Raw genomic sequence first — 14779 nt, forward strand, 5'->3', positions numbered from 1 at the left:
CCTCAGGATTGTTAGGGCCTGCAAGAGGGGTGACTGATAGGTTTATATGTGTGTGTATGGTGAGATATATGAACCTATACCTCAGTGAGGAGTGCTAACACCACCTCACACAGGTCTGTGGTGTCAGATTGTGAATGCTTCCCAGGGGTGGCATAATACATGCTTCAGCCCCTGGTAGGACTGTGAAGTACCAATGCCCTAGGTACCTAAGGTACCATATACTAGGGGCTCATAAGGTACCACAGTATCCAATCACTAGTGCATCTAATATGCACACCAAGTTGTTTAGAGAGATCAGTGAGACTGGGGGCCTGATTAGCAGGGACCCAGCCAGACTATAGTCAGAAACCAGTGTATACATCAGAAAAAAGTGGGGGCAACATAAGTGCAGATCCTACTCTCCTACATAAACCTACAAATTTAAAAGTGGGTCAATGGGTTTGTATCAAAAGTGCTAAGAAGGTTCCAAAGGGTCACAGCAAATTTAGTACCCCAAAGAAGATTGCAAAAATCCATCATAATTCTGTGACTTTGGATAATGTGGAAAAATGGCACGAGTCGTTTAGCTTTAGCACATTCAAAAGATATGCATATATTCGATGAACAGGACAGTCTTCCTAATAATAAATCTCGTAGTCATTTTTGGTGTTATGAGAATGTTGAAGAAGAAAATTCACTTCTTGATTCTTCTCCTACTGTTTCTAACAGTGATAATGTCAATACTGATATGTTAAACCCTGAGATTATCTCTTCTGATGTGAAATCCTCTTTTGGTAGATGTGTCAAAAGACCTGTAAAATACAATGAATTTATTTTTTATTAGTTTTCTTTTTCTCCATAAAGGGGAAGATGTGTAGTATGTACTATTATTGGTAAGTGTGTCTCTTTAAATGCATCTGTGCATCTTTTACAGTCTGTAGCCTTTTAAATGTGTTTTCCATTCTATGTTGGATCCTAGAGTTGTATTGGAATGTTGAACGCTCTGCAGTGAGTCAGTTTCCTCCTGACAGCTGTTCGAGTGAGATTTATTGGAATAAACTACTTTATTGGATTTAATCTAATTTGCTTCACTGGAGATTACTACAGGACTATAGTGTGTTGTGCTTCATCCTCGTGCCAGATGTCTCATGAGGTTAATGTACTATTTAAATGATGTTCAGCGATCGGATGCTGCTCGATGCATTCCAGGGTTCTGACAACGTTAAGTCAGTTGTCCGGAGTCCTGGTGCGTAGCGGGAGCGTCTGGTTGTGTAAAGTGTAAAGTTGGCACACAATTATTGGATTATTTGGGTCATACCTTGTCCCCGGAAGGTATCAAACCCAAGGTATCCCTTATCAAAGCCATCAGTCATGCTACCCCTCCAAAGGACAAAGATTCACTTTGATCCTTCTTGGGCCTAGCAGAATACTATGACCGTTTTGTCAAAGGATATGCTCAAACAGTTGAGCCATTACGTGCCCTTTTACGAAAAGACTCCAAGTTTGATTGGTCTGAAGAAATTGCTTCTTCATTTGATCAAGTCAAAAAACTCATAATTGAAGCGCGGGCTCTACATCCCTTTCATGACTCCGCTAGATGTTTCATAATGGTGGATGCCAGTCTCACGGGTTTGGGGGCTGTCTTGGGCCAATGGGTATCAGGAAAGGAGCACAACATAGCTTTTTCATCAAGAATGCTCAAACCTTCTGAAACACATTATAGCACCATTGAACGCGAGTCCCTCACATGCGTTTGGACTATCAATAAATTCAAAAATTACATTTGGGGACGCGAGTTTGATTTGTTCACGGATCATAAACCCCTCACGCAATTGCTCAATGGTAATGGGCTTGGAAAAGCCTCAGCCAGATTGGTCAGACTTCTGTCCAAGTTACATGAATTTCATTTTTCTATTAAACATATTTCAGGGGGAAAAAGTTTCAGGGCGGATTGTCTTTCACGCATGGCGTTTCAGGATCCTTCCGAAGTTGAAGCTGTTGAAGACATTGAATGTGTGGTCGCTGCTCTTGATGCAACCAAATTATGCCCCTGCATTTCTGAACAGTCCTGGTTTGAAGCTCATAATCAGGATGAAAATTTGAAATTAGTAACTGAATATATTGTCAAGGGTTTGTCAGAAAATAGGAAACTTTCTAATGAGTTGAGAGCATTTGCAATGGTTGCATCAGAATTATCTTTGGTTAATGGTGTAGTAATGAGACATGATTCCTTTGTACCTCCCTCCAGTCTCAGAAATGATATTATTCAATTTGCACACCATAGTTGTTGGAAACGGCCCTTTTTGCAGGGTTATCCCCAAACTTTTTGCTTCTTCCTCCTTTATTTTTTTCTGACCCTTGGTTGTTGGCAATAGGACTCTGGGCACTTTACCACTGCTGATCAGTGCTAAAGTGCATATGCTCTCTGTATAAATTGTTATATTGATTGGTTATCCATGATTGGTATATTTGTTTCACCTGTTAGCCCCTAGTAAAGTGCACTGGGTGTGCCAGGGCTGGTGATTCAAATGCTACTAGTGGGCTGCAGCACTGATTGTACCACCCACAGGAGTAGCGCTAAAATGATGTCTTAGGCCTGCTTGCAGTGCCTATGTGCAGTCCAGGACTGCCATGTCGACCTGGCCAGTGCACCCACTGACCAGGCCTTATCCTTCCCTTTCTGTACATGTCAGGCATCCCTATGGTGGCCCTAGGTACCCCCCTGGGCTGGGTGCAGTGTATCTGAAAGGTAGGGCATGTACTGAGGTGTGTAACATGCCCTGGTAGTGAATTACAGCCATTTTCGTTTTTCACTGCTGAGAGGCTATCTTGCCCATAGGATAGAATGGGGGAGGCTGTTTACATGCCTATCTTCCCATAAGGGCAAGATAGAAAATCCAAGTTTGGTATCTTTGTGTTCAGAATTTAATTATACATCTTTTTAGCAAGATGGTTTTTAAATTCACTGTGTGAGAATAGCACTTTTTAGAAAGTAGCTATTCTCCTGTTTAACCTTCCTGTGTGCCTGTGTGCTGGTTGGCTGACTGGTGTCATGTGATGGGCTAGGTGGCTCCAGGAGCCTGGATGAGTCAGCAGCAGGGTGAATAGGGAGATCTGATTTAGATGGGTGGGAGGAGTAGCCCCTGGGTTTGAATAGGGCTGCCTCTGCCAGCACAATGCTGGCTCCACCCCCTGCTGGCCAGGCTGAGGACTCTGCCTTTGCTGGCACAAAGAAGGCTCCACCTCCTGCTGAGCGTCTAACGACCCTGCCCCTCACTCTGAAAGGAACCAGGTGCTCCAGGGCAGAGCACACCCAGGAACCGGTTTGAGCAGGGGAATCCCCCCACTGAAACACAGAGAGACAAAGACTTGGAGGGGTATAAGAAGAGGACCCCAGACACCTAAACTTTAGATCACTTTGGAACTAAGAAGAAACCTCTGCCAAGGAGAAAGCTGAAAAGAACTGAAGAGGAGAAGACTGCCTGCTTGCTGTTTTGCTTTGCTGCCAAGGAGAGGGGAAGGACTTTGCTGTGTCCCCTTCTTTTGATTCTGATCTCCAAGGGCCTGAGAAGAGCTGGCTCCCTGTTAAGAAGTCCCAGGAACAAAAGGACTTTACCACCAGCTCCCATGGAACTCTGCTGAAGGAGTTCTGACCTGCCTTGGAGTGCTTGCCCAGTCTTGGGGCCTCAGGAGGTCGTTTTGCTGTGTTTGGGAGCTGGGAAGCAGAAGCGTGAAAAAGAGTAACTGGTACCCAACGCATCATCCAATTGCGTGTCGCAAGAACGAGAGTGCGAGGAGAATTTCATCGCGGCGTCATCGCAGCACCCGGAGTCCCCGCATCGCCGAGTGCGTCGAGCATCGTCCCGGTGCGAGAAGATTCCTGACGCTGCGAGGGTCGTCGCAGAACCAGTTTGCGGGCCGCACCACTGCCGGTGCGTGAAAGTATCCAGTCACTGCGTGTATCGACGCAGAGTCCCATCCCATGACGAATTGAGGGTTGCGGCGCCAGAAGTCAACGCCGCGCCGCGCACCGAGGGTTGCAGCGCCAGAAGTCAGCGCTGCGCCGAGCATCGCGCCGCATCGAAGATCGTCGCATCGTACCTGTGCGTGAAGCTTCCCTCTAAGAAACCTACGCAACGATAGCCAAAGTCATCGCATCCTCCCCCTACAGATCGGAGCCGGCGCATCCACCTCTGCTGCGTGAAGCAGGGCTGCTGCAAAGCCTCCCCAGGATCTCAGGAGTATCGCATCGCCTTTGCCATCTTCCTTGTTATAGCTTTTGGGAACCTTATCGCAACTACAGGTACTGTTGGGCACGAGAGTGTCGCATTTTGTGCATTGAGAGTCGCATTGTGTAGGACACTGACTTTTACATCCTGGAGTACTTTCTGCAAACTCTTGAACTATCTTTAAAGTAATCTTTTTAATTGTATGTTGGTTTTTCTGTAGTATTTGGTCTTGTGAAGTTTTTAGTAAAGATACCTTATTTTTCTAAAACTGGTGTGGAGTAAATCTGTGGTGTTTTCACTGTGTTACTGTGATTGTTGGTACAAATCCTTTACACATTGCCTTTGATAGCCTAGACTGCTCAGGCCAAGCTACCTAGAGGGTGAGCAGGGGTTATCTTAACAGTGTATCCCCCTTTCCCTGACTAGAAGCAAGGGTCCCTACTTGGACAGTGGTACCTACCCTGCCAACTAGAGACCCCCAGATCTAACAATGGTCATCTTGGAATTTCAAAGACTTCACAACTTATTAAGTCTCACTATTGGTGGCAATCTCTTGAATCTCAGGTCAAGTTTCACATTGACTCGTGCCCTGAGTGTCTGTTATCTGACAAAAAGTGGAAAGTTATGAACACGCCCTTACAACCTGTTCCTTTCCCCGATAAACCTTGGGAGAAAGTCGGGCTAGACTTCTCTGGTCCTTATGATGTTCTTTCCCATGACCTAAGATATCTAATTTTGCTGATTGACTATCACTCCAAGTGGTTTACCATATGTTCTGTGATTCAGCCAATTCCCCTAATGCTGTTAAGTTTTTAAAAAATATATTTTTGGTAGAAGGTTCGCCGTCCGTCATGGTTACAGACAATGGCACCCATTTCATTTCTGAGAAGTTTAGTTCATTCTTGGCTGAACGAGATGTTAAACATTTTAAAGTTGCTCTAAATTCACCGACCTCGAATGGTTTAGTAGAAAGAGCAAACAGGTTGGTTAAAGATGCCATTCAAGCGGCCATTTCTTCTCATCAAGATGTACAAGATTTTCTTGAGGCTAAGTTGTGGTCTTATAACATTTCTCCACATTGCACCACAGGTGTTTCTCCGTTTTCACTATTAAGAAATAGGACTGCTCACACCAGTTTATGTCCCAATTGGTTACTTAGAAAGAACAACAAGAGGAGTGTTGTAAATTAAGAATTGGCATCCAAAGTTTTAAAAAAAAACAAGATCTAATGAAGTCAGTGTTTGATTCTAAAAAAAAACAAATTGTTGTACTCGAATTAAAAATTGGAGATTGGGTTCTCATCAAAAATCCTAAAAAAGTAACCAAGGGGCTGTCGAAATGTTCCCCTCCTGTACAAGTCCCCGGTGTCAGCAGAGGTTCAGCCTTACTTGGTGTTAAAGGATGGTGGAACAAAAGATCTCTGGTACATCTTTCTGTCTCACAGGCTCGCTCCTTACTTAATTTGACCAAAAAGGAGTTTGAAAATTGTGACTGGTCTTTTTGGTTATAAACCCCAACATCTGAATTTGCAAATTCTTCCACATCCTGCATCCCAATTACACATTCCAACTTTAAAGCTCCAACATCTGATATGATAAGTTCTTCCACATCATGTACTTTAGGTACACGTTCCAACTTGTCTGGTCCATCTACTTCTGACACTGATGTGGTTAATGCTGAAACCTATTCTTTACCACCAGAATTAGGCATTCGTAGCAGGAAACTACCTGCCAAATTGAATGATTACGTGTTATCATGATCTGATATGTAATTTGATGTTATTGCATTTCTCTTGTTTTACTTCCTGCATAATTTCTTGTTACATTTTTATTTGTCGTTATCTCCTTAAGTTATTGCTCTTCTTCCTTGTGAAGAGGGTGAAGTTAGTGTGTTGTGCTTCATCCTCACGCTGTACTCTGGCGCGAAGATGTCTCACGAGGTTAATGTATTATTTAAATGATGTTCCGGGATCGGATGCTGCTCGATGCGTTCCAGGGTTCAGACAACGTTAAATCAGTTGTCCATAGTCCTGGTGCGCAGCGGGAGCGTCTGGTTGTTGGTGCTTGCTAAAATTGGAATAAACGTCAAGTCCACAGCCTGAAGAAGCCTCAGACCTTTTTAGGTCGAGGGACCATCCGGTCTGCCGAAGACAGAACCGGAAGTCCGGAGATTTAATGTTTTGGAGAAGAGGGGCTTGAACCCGCCCCTCTTCTCCATTGGCTGGCCTCTTGAATGCTGGCCAGCCATTGGAGAAGAGGTTTGTCTCTCCGAACAGGCCTCGTCCTTTTCGGATTCGGGGGCGTGTTTTTTGCTACTTTTCTGATTATCTCCTCCAGCCAATGGCAAGAGGAGAGAAAAAGAAAAACACGCCCCGAATCCGAAACCGCCGCTGCCTTTCTCCGAGGCATTTCTGCTTCGCCTCGGAGAAAGGCGGCGGGGTTCCAGGCTGCCTGCCCCCTGTTTAAACCACTGTCTGCAACATGTGATGCCCCCTCCGCCTACACTTGCCCCTGCTCTTCATGCCAGCCGTGACTAAATCAACACGTAGAACAAATGTGCAGCGGGTGAGCCGTGTTTGAATAAGTGTGCACTTTCTGCGTACACAATGAAAACGCTGTAACTACGGAGTATGTAGATAGGCCTTTTATTCAACGTGCACCACGTAGGAGGCAGTGTATCGTCCTTTGCCTCTAGGCTGCCTCTCCACGGGACCCGCTCAGGGGGAGGGGCCCAGTGTCGGCCCCAGAGTGGTCACATAAATGCATTTGAGGGCAGTGGTGGGCGAGCACACCTGGAGCCGGACCCCTCCCCTCTCACCCTGCTGGAGTGGGGGCCCAGAGATCAGCGGACCAGCCCACCAAGGACCGCGCTCTGCTTGGGTCACCTCGGGGTAAGTATGCGCAGGTGCACGCAGTGGAGGCGTGCAGGCCAAGTAAACAGGCTCGAAAGCGGGAGCAAGCGAGGCAGATAGCACATACTGCCGCCGGCCTTGCGATGCGGGTTACCGCCTTTGTTTACAGGCAAATTGTTACTATCCACGGGGAAGTATAGTCGTTCGCTCAGTATAGCGTGTGCACCCTGAGCCTGGCTCCTTAAGTGCACCATGGATGTTTTCTTGACTAGTGAGCTTGAGATGTGTATAGTGCATTTCCACGACTCCCAGGCCTTCAGCCTTTCCCATGCACTGCGTTTTAGATTTTACTCCCTCGATGTTTGCAGCCTTCGAGGCAAGGAAAATTGTTAACCGTTTGGGTTGGAAGTCATCCAATGAGGGGGCCCTTCCCCACTTTCGCTTTTTTCTTCGGTACTCATGCAAAGGTTACAACTTAACGCAAACTGCGCAGGGACATTAACCATAAATTCACTGTGGGATTTCCAACTTGTCTCAGGACGAGAAAACTGATTTTCATGCATATATTGAAGACTTCATCTCTATCTACCGTTAATAAAGGCCACGGTACGGAGTTACATTTGCCCATGTTTTGAAAGGGTGGGCGGGGAGGTAGATTCAGGTGGGCGGCTGGAGGTTGCAGGGATGGAAGGCAGGCAGAGAAAAGCATGGGTGGCCACGAGCTTTATATCTGGTTGTGGTGGCGCGCGAGTGGCTTCCAGAAAGGCAGGTAAAGAAGTAAAATGGGGAGAAAAGTAGGCCAGCCTTCGGGGAGGTTTGTAGACATTGAGCATTCAACAGTCATGGCAGACAGAAAATGGCAGGGGGTGTGCAGAAGAGGCATGATGGGGTGGGGCAGGCAAACGACAGGGGTGTAAGTGGCGAGTTATGGAAACTTGGGGGAAGCAGATTGGGAGAGAGGCAAGCAGATCGAGAAAGAAAGAAACGCGAAGAAAGTTTGGAATTAACAGCCTATTTTTCACCCCCTGGTTAGCTCTATAGAATTGGTGTTTGCACTCTCAACTAAACATATGGTGCCCAAACTGTAATTGGTTACGCCACTTGTTTAGCGGTACCGCTAGACGCCTCTGTACAAACTGCTCTCCGGTTTGTTTTGACACGAGCGGGGAGTGCTGGCCGTTATCTTTCGTATGGTAATGAAACGCACACAGACAGAAGTTGGGGTAAGCTTAAAATATTGTTGGCTCCGCCAAAGAGTTTTCGATCTTTTGTTCACTGCCGCCCAGTGTTAGTTAGCAAGACGCGGTAGGAGGGCTTTATGCAAAATCACGCACTCCATTAAGTGGCCTGGGGAGAAAGCGCCTAGACATAGAAAATCACACATTCTCTTGGTATTCTGGAAGCATGTGGTATACAAAATCCATTATTGGGTCGCACAAAATTATATACGCAGTGTTGGAAAGTTGAAATAGAGCCCCGACGCTTGTAAAGCATCAGAATGCGGGCGACTGTCTTTTCTCTAACTTTTGTTATTTACTGTGCACACGGAGATGCCAGTGGCGAGACCTATTGTATTTTATCACACGGCGGAGTATTGTTTTGTACCTCGTTATATGGCATTGGAAGCGTGTATGTGCAGCGCGGACAGTCCTTTATTATAGGCTTGTTATTGCTGATGGTTTGTAGAGGATTTTTCATTACAGTTACAAAGGCGTGCTTGGGTGAGAGCCTACATCGCACTGTCAATACCTTTGTTCCTTAAATATGTGTAGATAGAGTGCTATAGAGACACGCCGCCAAAACTATTTACTGAATGCAATATTTTGATTGACCTGGGGGGAAGGTGAAAGCTGCCTTATAGAACACGCATTTCAATGCAATAGGTCTCGCATGTTCGAGAGTTTAAGCTATTGTCATTGTAAATGGCAATGCCTTTTATTTATCGTTTTTGATAATTAACACCTAAATAAAAGGTGTTGGCATTTACAATGTCAATAGCTCAAACTCTTGTAAATGCAAGATTTTTTTTTTTATAAAGCGTCCGCCAATGTCCCGGGCTGCTTGGAGAGTGAAAGCGCGCATGGCACGCCGTCTGTTGCACGAAAGCATGTCGTACCTGCAGTAGAAGAAACTCATTAAAGAAAATAGTGCTTACAGACTAAGTAAGACATACCGTGTAACAGAAGGTTACAAATGAAAGGAATCCGGTACTAAGGAGGGACTAACAAGCCTGTTAACAAATCAGAAGCCGCCTGTTGACTAATCAGAAGCCAGCATTTACAGAGGACCATGAGACAAGCCAATTAAAAATATGGGTGGGGAGTGGGCGGAGCTTCAAGTCCATACTCCAATACAGCTTGCCTTGCAGACACTGACAAAGTGCACACATCAAAGCTCACCTTTGGCATTGGTTTTTATAGGGCGTTGGCTTGGTCTAATGCGAATGTGCAGGTGATTGGTGGTATTTAACTCTTTTTAGCAAGTTTATGGGGCTGTAACCTCCAACTATTTTTTTTTTTAATCTTCAATATAGATGAGCATATTGCTAAACTGCACCTGCATAGCTTACAGGGAAGCTATGTTAAAGGCGAGCATTCAGAACTCTGCGCCTATCTTTTTTCATTTTATAGGTTGAAATATGAATTGTAAGAGGGACATCCCCCACACGGTCTTATAAGGGATTGCAGAAACTCACTTTGACACTTGTGTGTCACAAAATCTCACTGTAGACAAGGTCATAGCGCTGTAGTGGGCATGCACCCAGGAGGTTGTGTGTGTGGGTGGCTCTATTTGTGTGAGTGGCTCTGTGTGTGGGTGCAAATGCAATAGGTCTCGCATTTGAGTGATTAAGAGATTGACATTGTAAATAACAATGCCTTTTCTTTAAATGTTTTAAAAACAAAAATAACGTCATGAGCAATGCCAATAGCATTAACTTTAACAATGCCGAGACCGTTGCATTGTAAATGCTTGTTATTACATAACAAGGACCCTGATGGAAGTATGGAAAAATGCCCCATATGCTTTGGCTGGAAGTAAATAGCTAAAACTGGGATTCAGTAGCCACCCCTCCTCGCCCCTTTCAAATTCCTGGTCCTCGGCGCCACTGCACCTGCCGCACTATTGATAGGCACACGCCTGTTCTCAAGTACCACAAAGAGGGTTGGGGTAAAAGCATAGGGTCGGCAGCATCGCTAAGCTACGAGCTCCAGAGAGCAGCCTGAGCAGGACACGCTCCACGCGCAGCAGCACTATCTCGTGTCGACAAACGTCACTGCCAACCTCAGAGTGACGCGTGCATCAGGCCAGTCCCGGCATGCACCGCGGAAGCCGTCGCTGAGAATGTCTATGGGAGGCGGGGGCTGCTAGGGGAGGAGAGTCGAAGTGGAAATTTCCGTGTAAGCCGGCTCCTTATAACTCTAGTGGCTGTATCAGATCGCCTGATTCTCGTTGAAGGGAAAGTCAGGCATCGTTTGTGCTCTTCACACTGTCAGACGGCAAGCAGCACATCACAAACACCGGGCCGCTGGTAATACACGGACAGTACAGCAGGCGACATTTTTTGTACCCCTTAAAACCAGAAATACTTCAAAATTAACCGCCTCGCCCGCGCCACCCTGCTTTGCTTCTTAAGACCCACCATGTCACATTACATTCACGTCCCTCCCGGCTCCCCCGACGTGCCCAGGATGAACCTGACTGTAGATGAGCGCGGGTGCCGCGAAGGAGCGATGCGGCTGCTTAAGGAGCTGAGGCCACATTGGAAGCCGGAGGAAGTGACCACGCAGGTAAAAAAAAAATACAAACTATTCGCCGTGGACTAAAACGCAGGGGGTGAACCAGCAGCCCGTTGGATATTTCGAGTTGGGTTACGTGTATACTGGAAGTCTCGGGCACAACCGTCAGATTAGGGGCGCCACGCCCATCCCCCAGCAACCGCGAGTGTCTACTTGGAGGCCCCACCTCTCTCGAGTTTGCAGCGTACATGTATAGGCAGCGACAGAGTATTTTTTTAAATCAGTGTTTTTTATTTTGTCAAAGGCAATTGTAGAATAATAATAATCTATCCTCCACCGTTGTGGAAACGTTATCAGTTTTAACCCGTTTTTAAAAAAAATATTTAGTTATTTATCTGGAAGCACCGTTTAGAGGGTACGTGTAAAAAAATACTGTAAAATGTAAGATTAAAGACGGATGCGGTTTCTAATAGTAATGACTCAGTGTAGCGGGCCGACTAGCAATGTTATGTGATGGGCGTGTGAGGCCATTGAAAAGGAACTGTCCTTTCACTTCCGCCTTAGTAACACGTTGGACGGTGACGTCGTCTTAAAGCCCCAGCCGTGTCCTGGTGTCGATCCCCGTTGTATTGAAAAACGTTTTGCTGTGTTAGTTTAGCTCGTCAAGTTTACTGTGTATGAAGTGGCATGTTTTCAATGTATTACGTGTTAAATCACTTTTAAATCCCCGAACTCCGTCCCGATCGTGCGTGCTGGTAGCAATGTGAATGTAATGCATTTTGGTCTAGTAGCCTCAGCACCATTTTGTTAGTTATTTTGCAACCATCCACTAAACGAAACGCTTTTATCTAACATAAAGACTAACCACCCTACCAAATTGGACTCTTTTATGGTTTCTGGACTAAGGATTTTGTCAAGTGTTGCCGCCAAATTGTACTTTTTGTTGTATTTTTTTGTATACCTGTAGCAATGCTTGATGCTGAAATGCAAAACTACAAGCAGATTCTTTTTTTTTTTTTTTTAATTCTGATGCCTAATAATCGTACATCGCTCCCTACAGACATGGCTGGCGCTAGGCACTTTAATTACCTGCTGATTTGCAGCAGAATGGTTCTCGTGTTGTCCATTTAAGGATGTATGCCATAGATGTTGCAGTAAGCTATTTTACTGGATTGTCTTATTGGGGTAAGATACATTTTGTTTTATTTATTTAGGACTGTTTTAAAGCGCGGGCTTAGTTCCAAAAGAGACTCGAAGAAACGCCAGAACCACTTAATTTAAGCGTTTTATATAGTACTGGCAAGACCCAAAGGTATCCGAGCGCTTTACATCAAATAACATGTTCAGTGTAGATAACCAATAGAACAGGAGAACATCTGTAATCAATAAAATCAATGTTACACCTCGAGGAAGAAAAAAAAAACCAAATGTGGGAACTGGCTCCAACCACTGTGGAGAGATTGATCCTTTTTGCTAAAAGACAGTGACCACAATGTTTTGGCCACCGCTGACAGATGTTTGCTTTGCGCCATGAGTTGGGGTCAGCTTCTGAAAACCTTCCTTCGTTCCCTTGGGCCACTTTTCCAGCAAATAACCCGAGCTTCCCCATTCCGAGACTTGTTCGCTACCACTTTGACTTTTTTGGACGTCCTTAGTGAATATTCAAAACTTGTTTTGGCTGAAGTTTCCTTAATGCTTTATGGGCCATTTGGACACTGCCTGCATAGGGTTGAAAGGCTAACGTCCAGTACTGAACAGTATATCCAGGGCACAAGTCTTAAAAAAAGAAGTGGGGGTACTAACCAAGTTAGGCAGTATGCAAGTAACATCATGGCACTTGACATCACTTTTTATTACATCACGGCGCAACAACGTCCGTGGCTTCACAAGAAGTGGCATCACAACCCATTAGCTCGCACAAAGTGACATCACATCTTAAGACCATGCACATAAGTTTAGCAGGTCTATCATGAATATGTTTGAGCACATTACAATATAACTAGTGAGATTTTAAGTCGGGGTTGTGTCAACGTGATACAACCGACATAAAATCTGGGTCTCTGCTTATACATTTATTTTTTGTAAACTCTGCACAAGGAAATTGGCAACAAAGAGAAATGTGTCAGTAGATCTGTTCTGCTTAGTTGGTGGCTAAATCTGCATTTTAAAATATCTCATGGGGTTAAGGCACCTGATGCATAGATGTTTGTCTGCCAGCTAAATGTGGGTGAATAATATTAACAGTAAGATAACTCTGGAGGTTAACTTATTTGTTGGAGAGAGCTGTGTTTTATCTAGCCCCAGTTTTGAATCAAAGTAGCTTAGAGGGTTAATCTCTAATGCAGAGTACATTATACAATACGCAGAATACAGACTTTTTTAAAAATGTAAATGGGTAAGTGAGTTACTGCTTTTTTTCCCACAGAGATCCTCTTGTTACTTGCAGTTCATAAATTGTAATCCTTCTGTTATAGCACGGTGAGCTATTATTGTCAATGTATCTGTACGTGTGATGTAAAACTCTGACACCCTGCATTGGGGTGAGTATAATAGCGCTATAAAAGAAATAAAACAAAATAGTGGTATTTAAATTGTTATTTGTGTAAATACTGGGACAGACCAACACAGCTGACATTCTTACTGTGCATGCATATCTTTTGTATACAGGGACTGATCAAATTCAAAACCATGCCTCTCAAATGCCTCTGAAGTGATGAGATGTGTGCCTTTGCCCCCACTCCATTGTATTTAGTCCCCACTCCATTGTATTTAAGTCTGAGGCTCCGGATAGCTCTTAGCCAGGATAATCCAACAGGAGTCCTGATTGTCCCCTTAACTTAGGCCATTGTAATGGTCCCAGCTGGAATCTGATATGCCCTTTACCTGTCTGCACTGTGCTGCTCAAAGCTGCTAAATGTGTCCCACTGTCTGAAAAGTACACAGGGACAAGTTATGCATATTTCTGTGGGGCCCAGCCTCTTGGCAGGGGAGACGGCGTCCACCCTAAGAAAAGAGTTTACCCCTTCTACCCGCCAGTACCCTCGACTTGTGCCCTGAGTATATTGGAAACAAATGTTCCATTAGAACAAACATATTTCCCCCTGACTTTACTTGTACTTTACACCCATTTGCATCGTCTTTGGTTGGACAAAATATATATTTCCATTCACTTACCAACCACTGTGCCGTCAGCACTGTCTGCTTCTATGTTACATCCCTGTTTGGGACCATGATATCATTTTTGAATATACTATGGGTTTCAGTAGGGGTCTAACACTATACTTGGAAATACTCAAACTCCTAATTTTTGTTAATCCGTTTATTCAAAAACTCTTATTAAGACACTTATAATCATTTTCTTGAGGTCTGTGTATAAAATCATCGTATCATAACCGTTCTTATGAAGATGGTCACACAATAAAATTAACACCTATTTTCTGCTTTTGAAAGTTTCCCTATTAGCCGGTGTAGAAGGGCTATTGTTCCACAATGCAGCTAAGGGCTAGTAACATACTATGCATGGCAGCAGAGTAGGTAGGCAATATCTGAAGATAGAGGCATCCTGATACGATTACCGTGTGTTCAGACGCGCCAACCTCCGAATAAGTTTCACAGATAAGGACTGGGATCATGATGAAAGGTGGGGCTTTGGACCATGGCATTGTCCGAGGGGCCGTAGCCTATCCTGCTACATAGCAAGTACAATTTCAGCTGGAACTACCTCCCAAGACCTGGGAAGGTTTCAGAATCTGAATTTGGATTACAGCAGAGCCTTCACACACAAGTCGTAAATGTGTCACGCCCAAGGGTTTCCAGCTCACTTGACTGTTTTTGTGACACTGACTTATCATCTGGTTGCCGTGTATTGAATGGCAAACCATATTTCACATGGTGGCAGGTCAGTGTGTGCAAATGTACTTGGGGATCGGACATTAAACTCCACAGTGGAGTGTAGTGGGGAGTAAAAGGTGACGACCTAATAT

The 14779-nt window shown here is 44.8% G+C and overlaps 1 protein-coding gene across 1 annotated transcript in view; it reads left to right on the forward strand.

Annotated features, from left to right (window-relative positions):
• The first annotated feature begins 10269 nt into the window (after nucleotides 1–10269).
• ETNK1 (ethanolamine kinase 1) overlaps nucleotides 10270–14779 on the forward strand; it is a 220226-nt gene continuing 215716 nt past the window's right edge. The window contains exon 1 of the mRNA XM_085652750.1: nucleotides 10270–10847. Within this exon, the coding sequence (XP_085508876.1) occupies nucleotides 10701–10847 (147 nt within the window). The 5' untranslated portion in view covers nucleotides 10270–10700. The remainder of the gene's footprint in view (nucleotides 10848–14779) is intronic.

The sequence above is a fragment of the Triturus cristatus genome, chromosome 4_1 (assembly GCF_964204655.1).
Source record: "Triturus cristatus chromosome 4_1, aTriCri1.1, whole genome shotgun sequence".
Taxonomy (NCBI): Eukaryota; Metazoa; Chordata; class Amphibia; order Caudata; family Salamandridae; genus Triturus; species Triturus cristatus.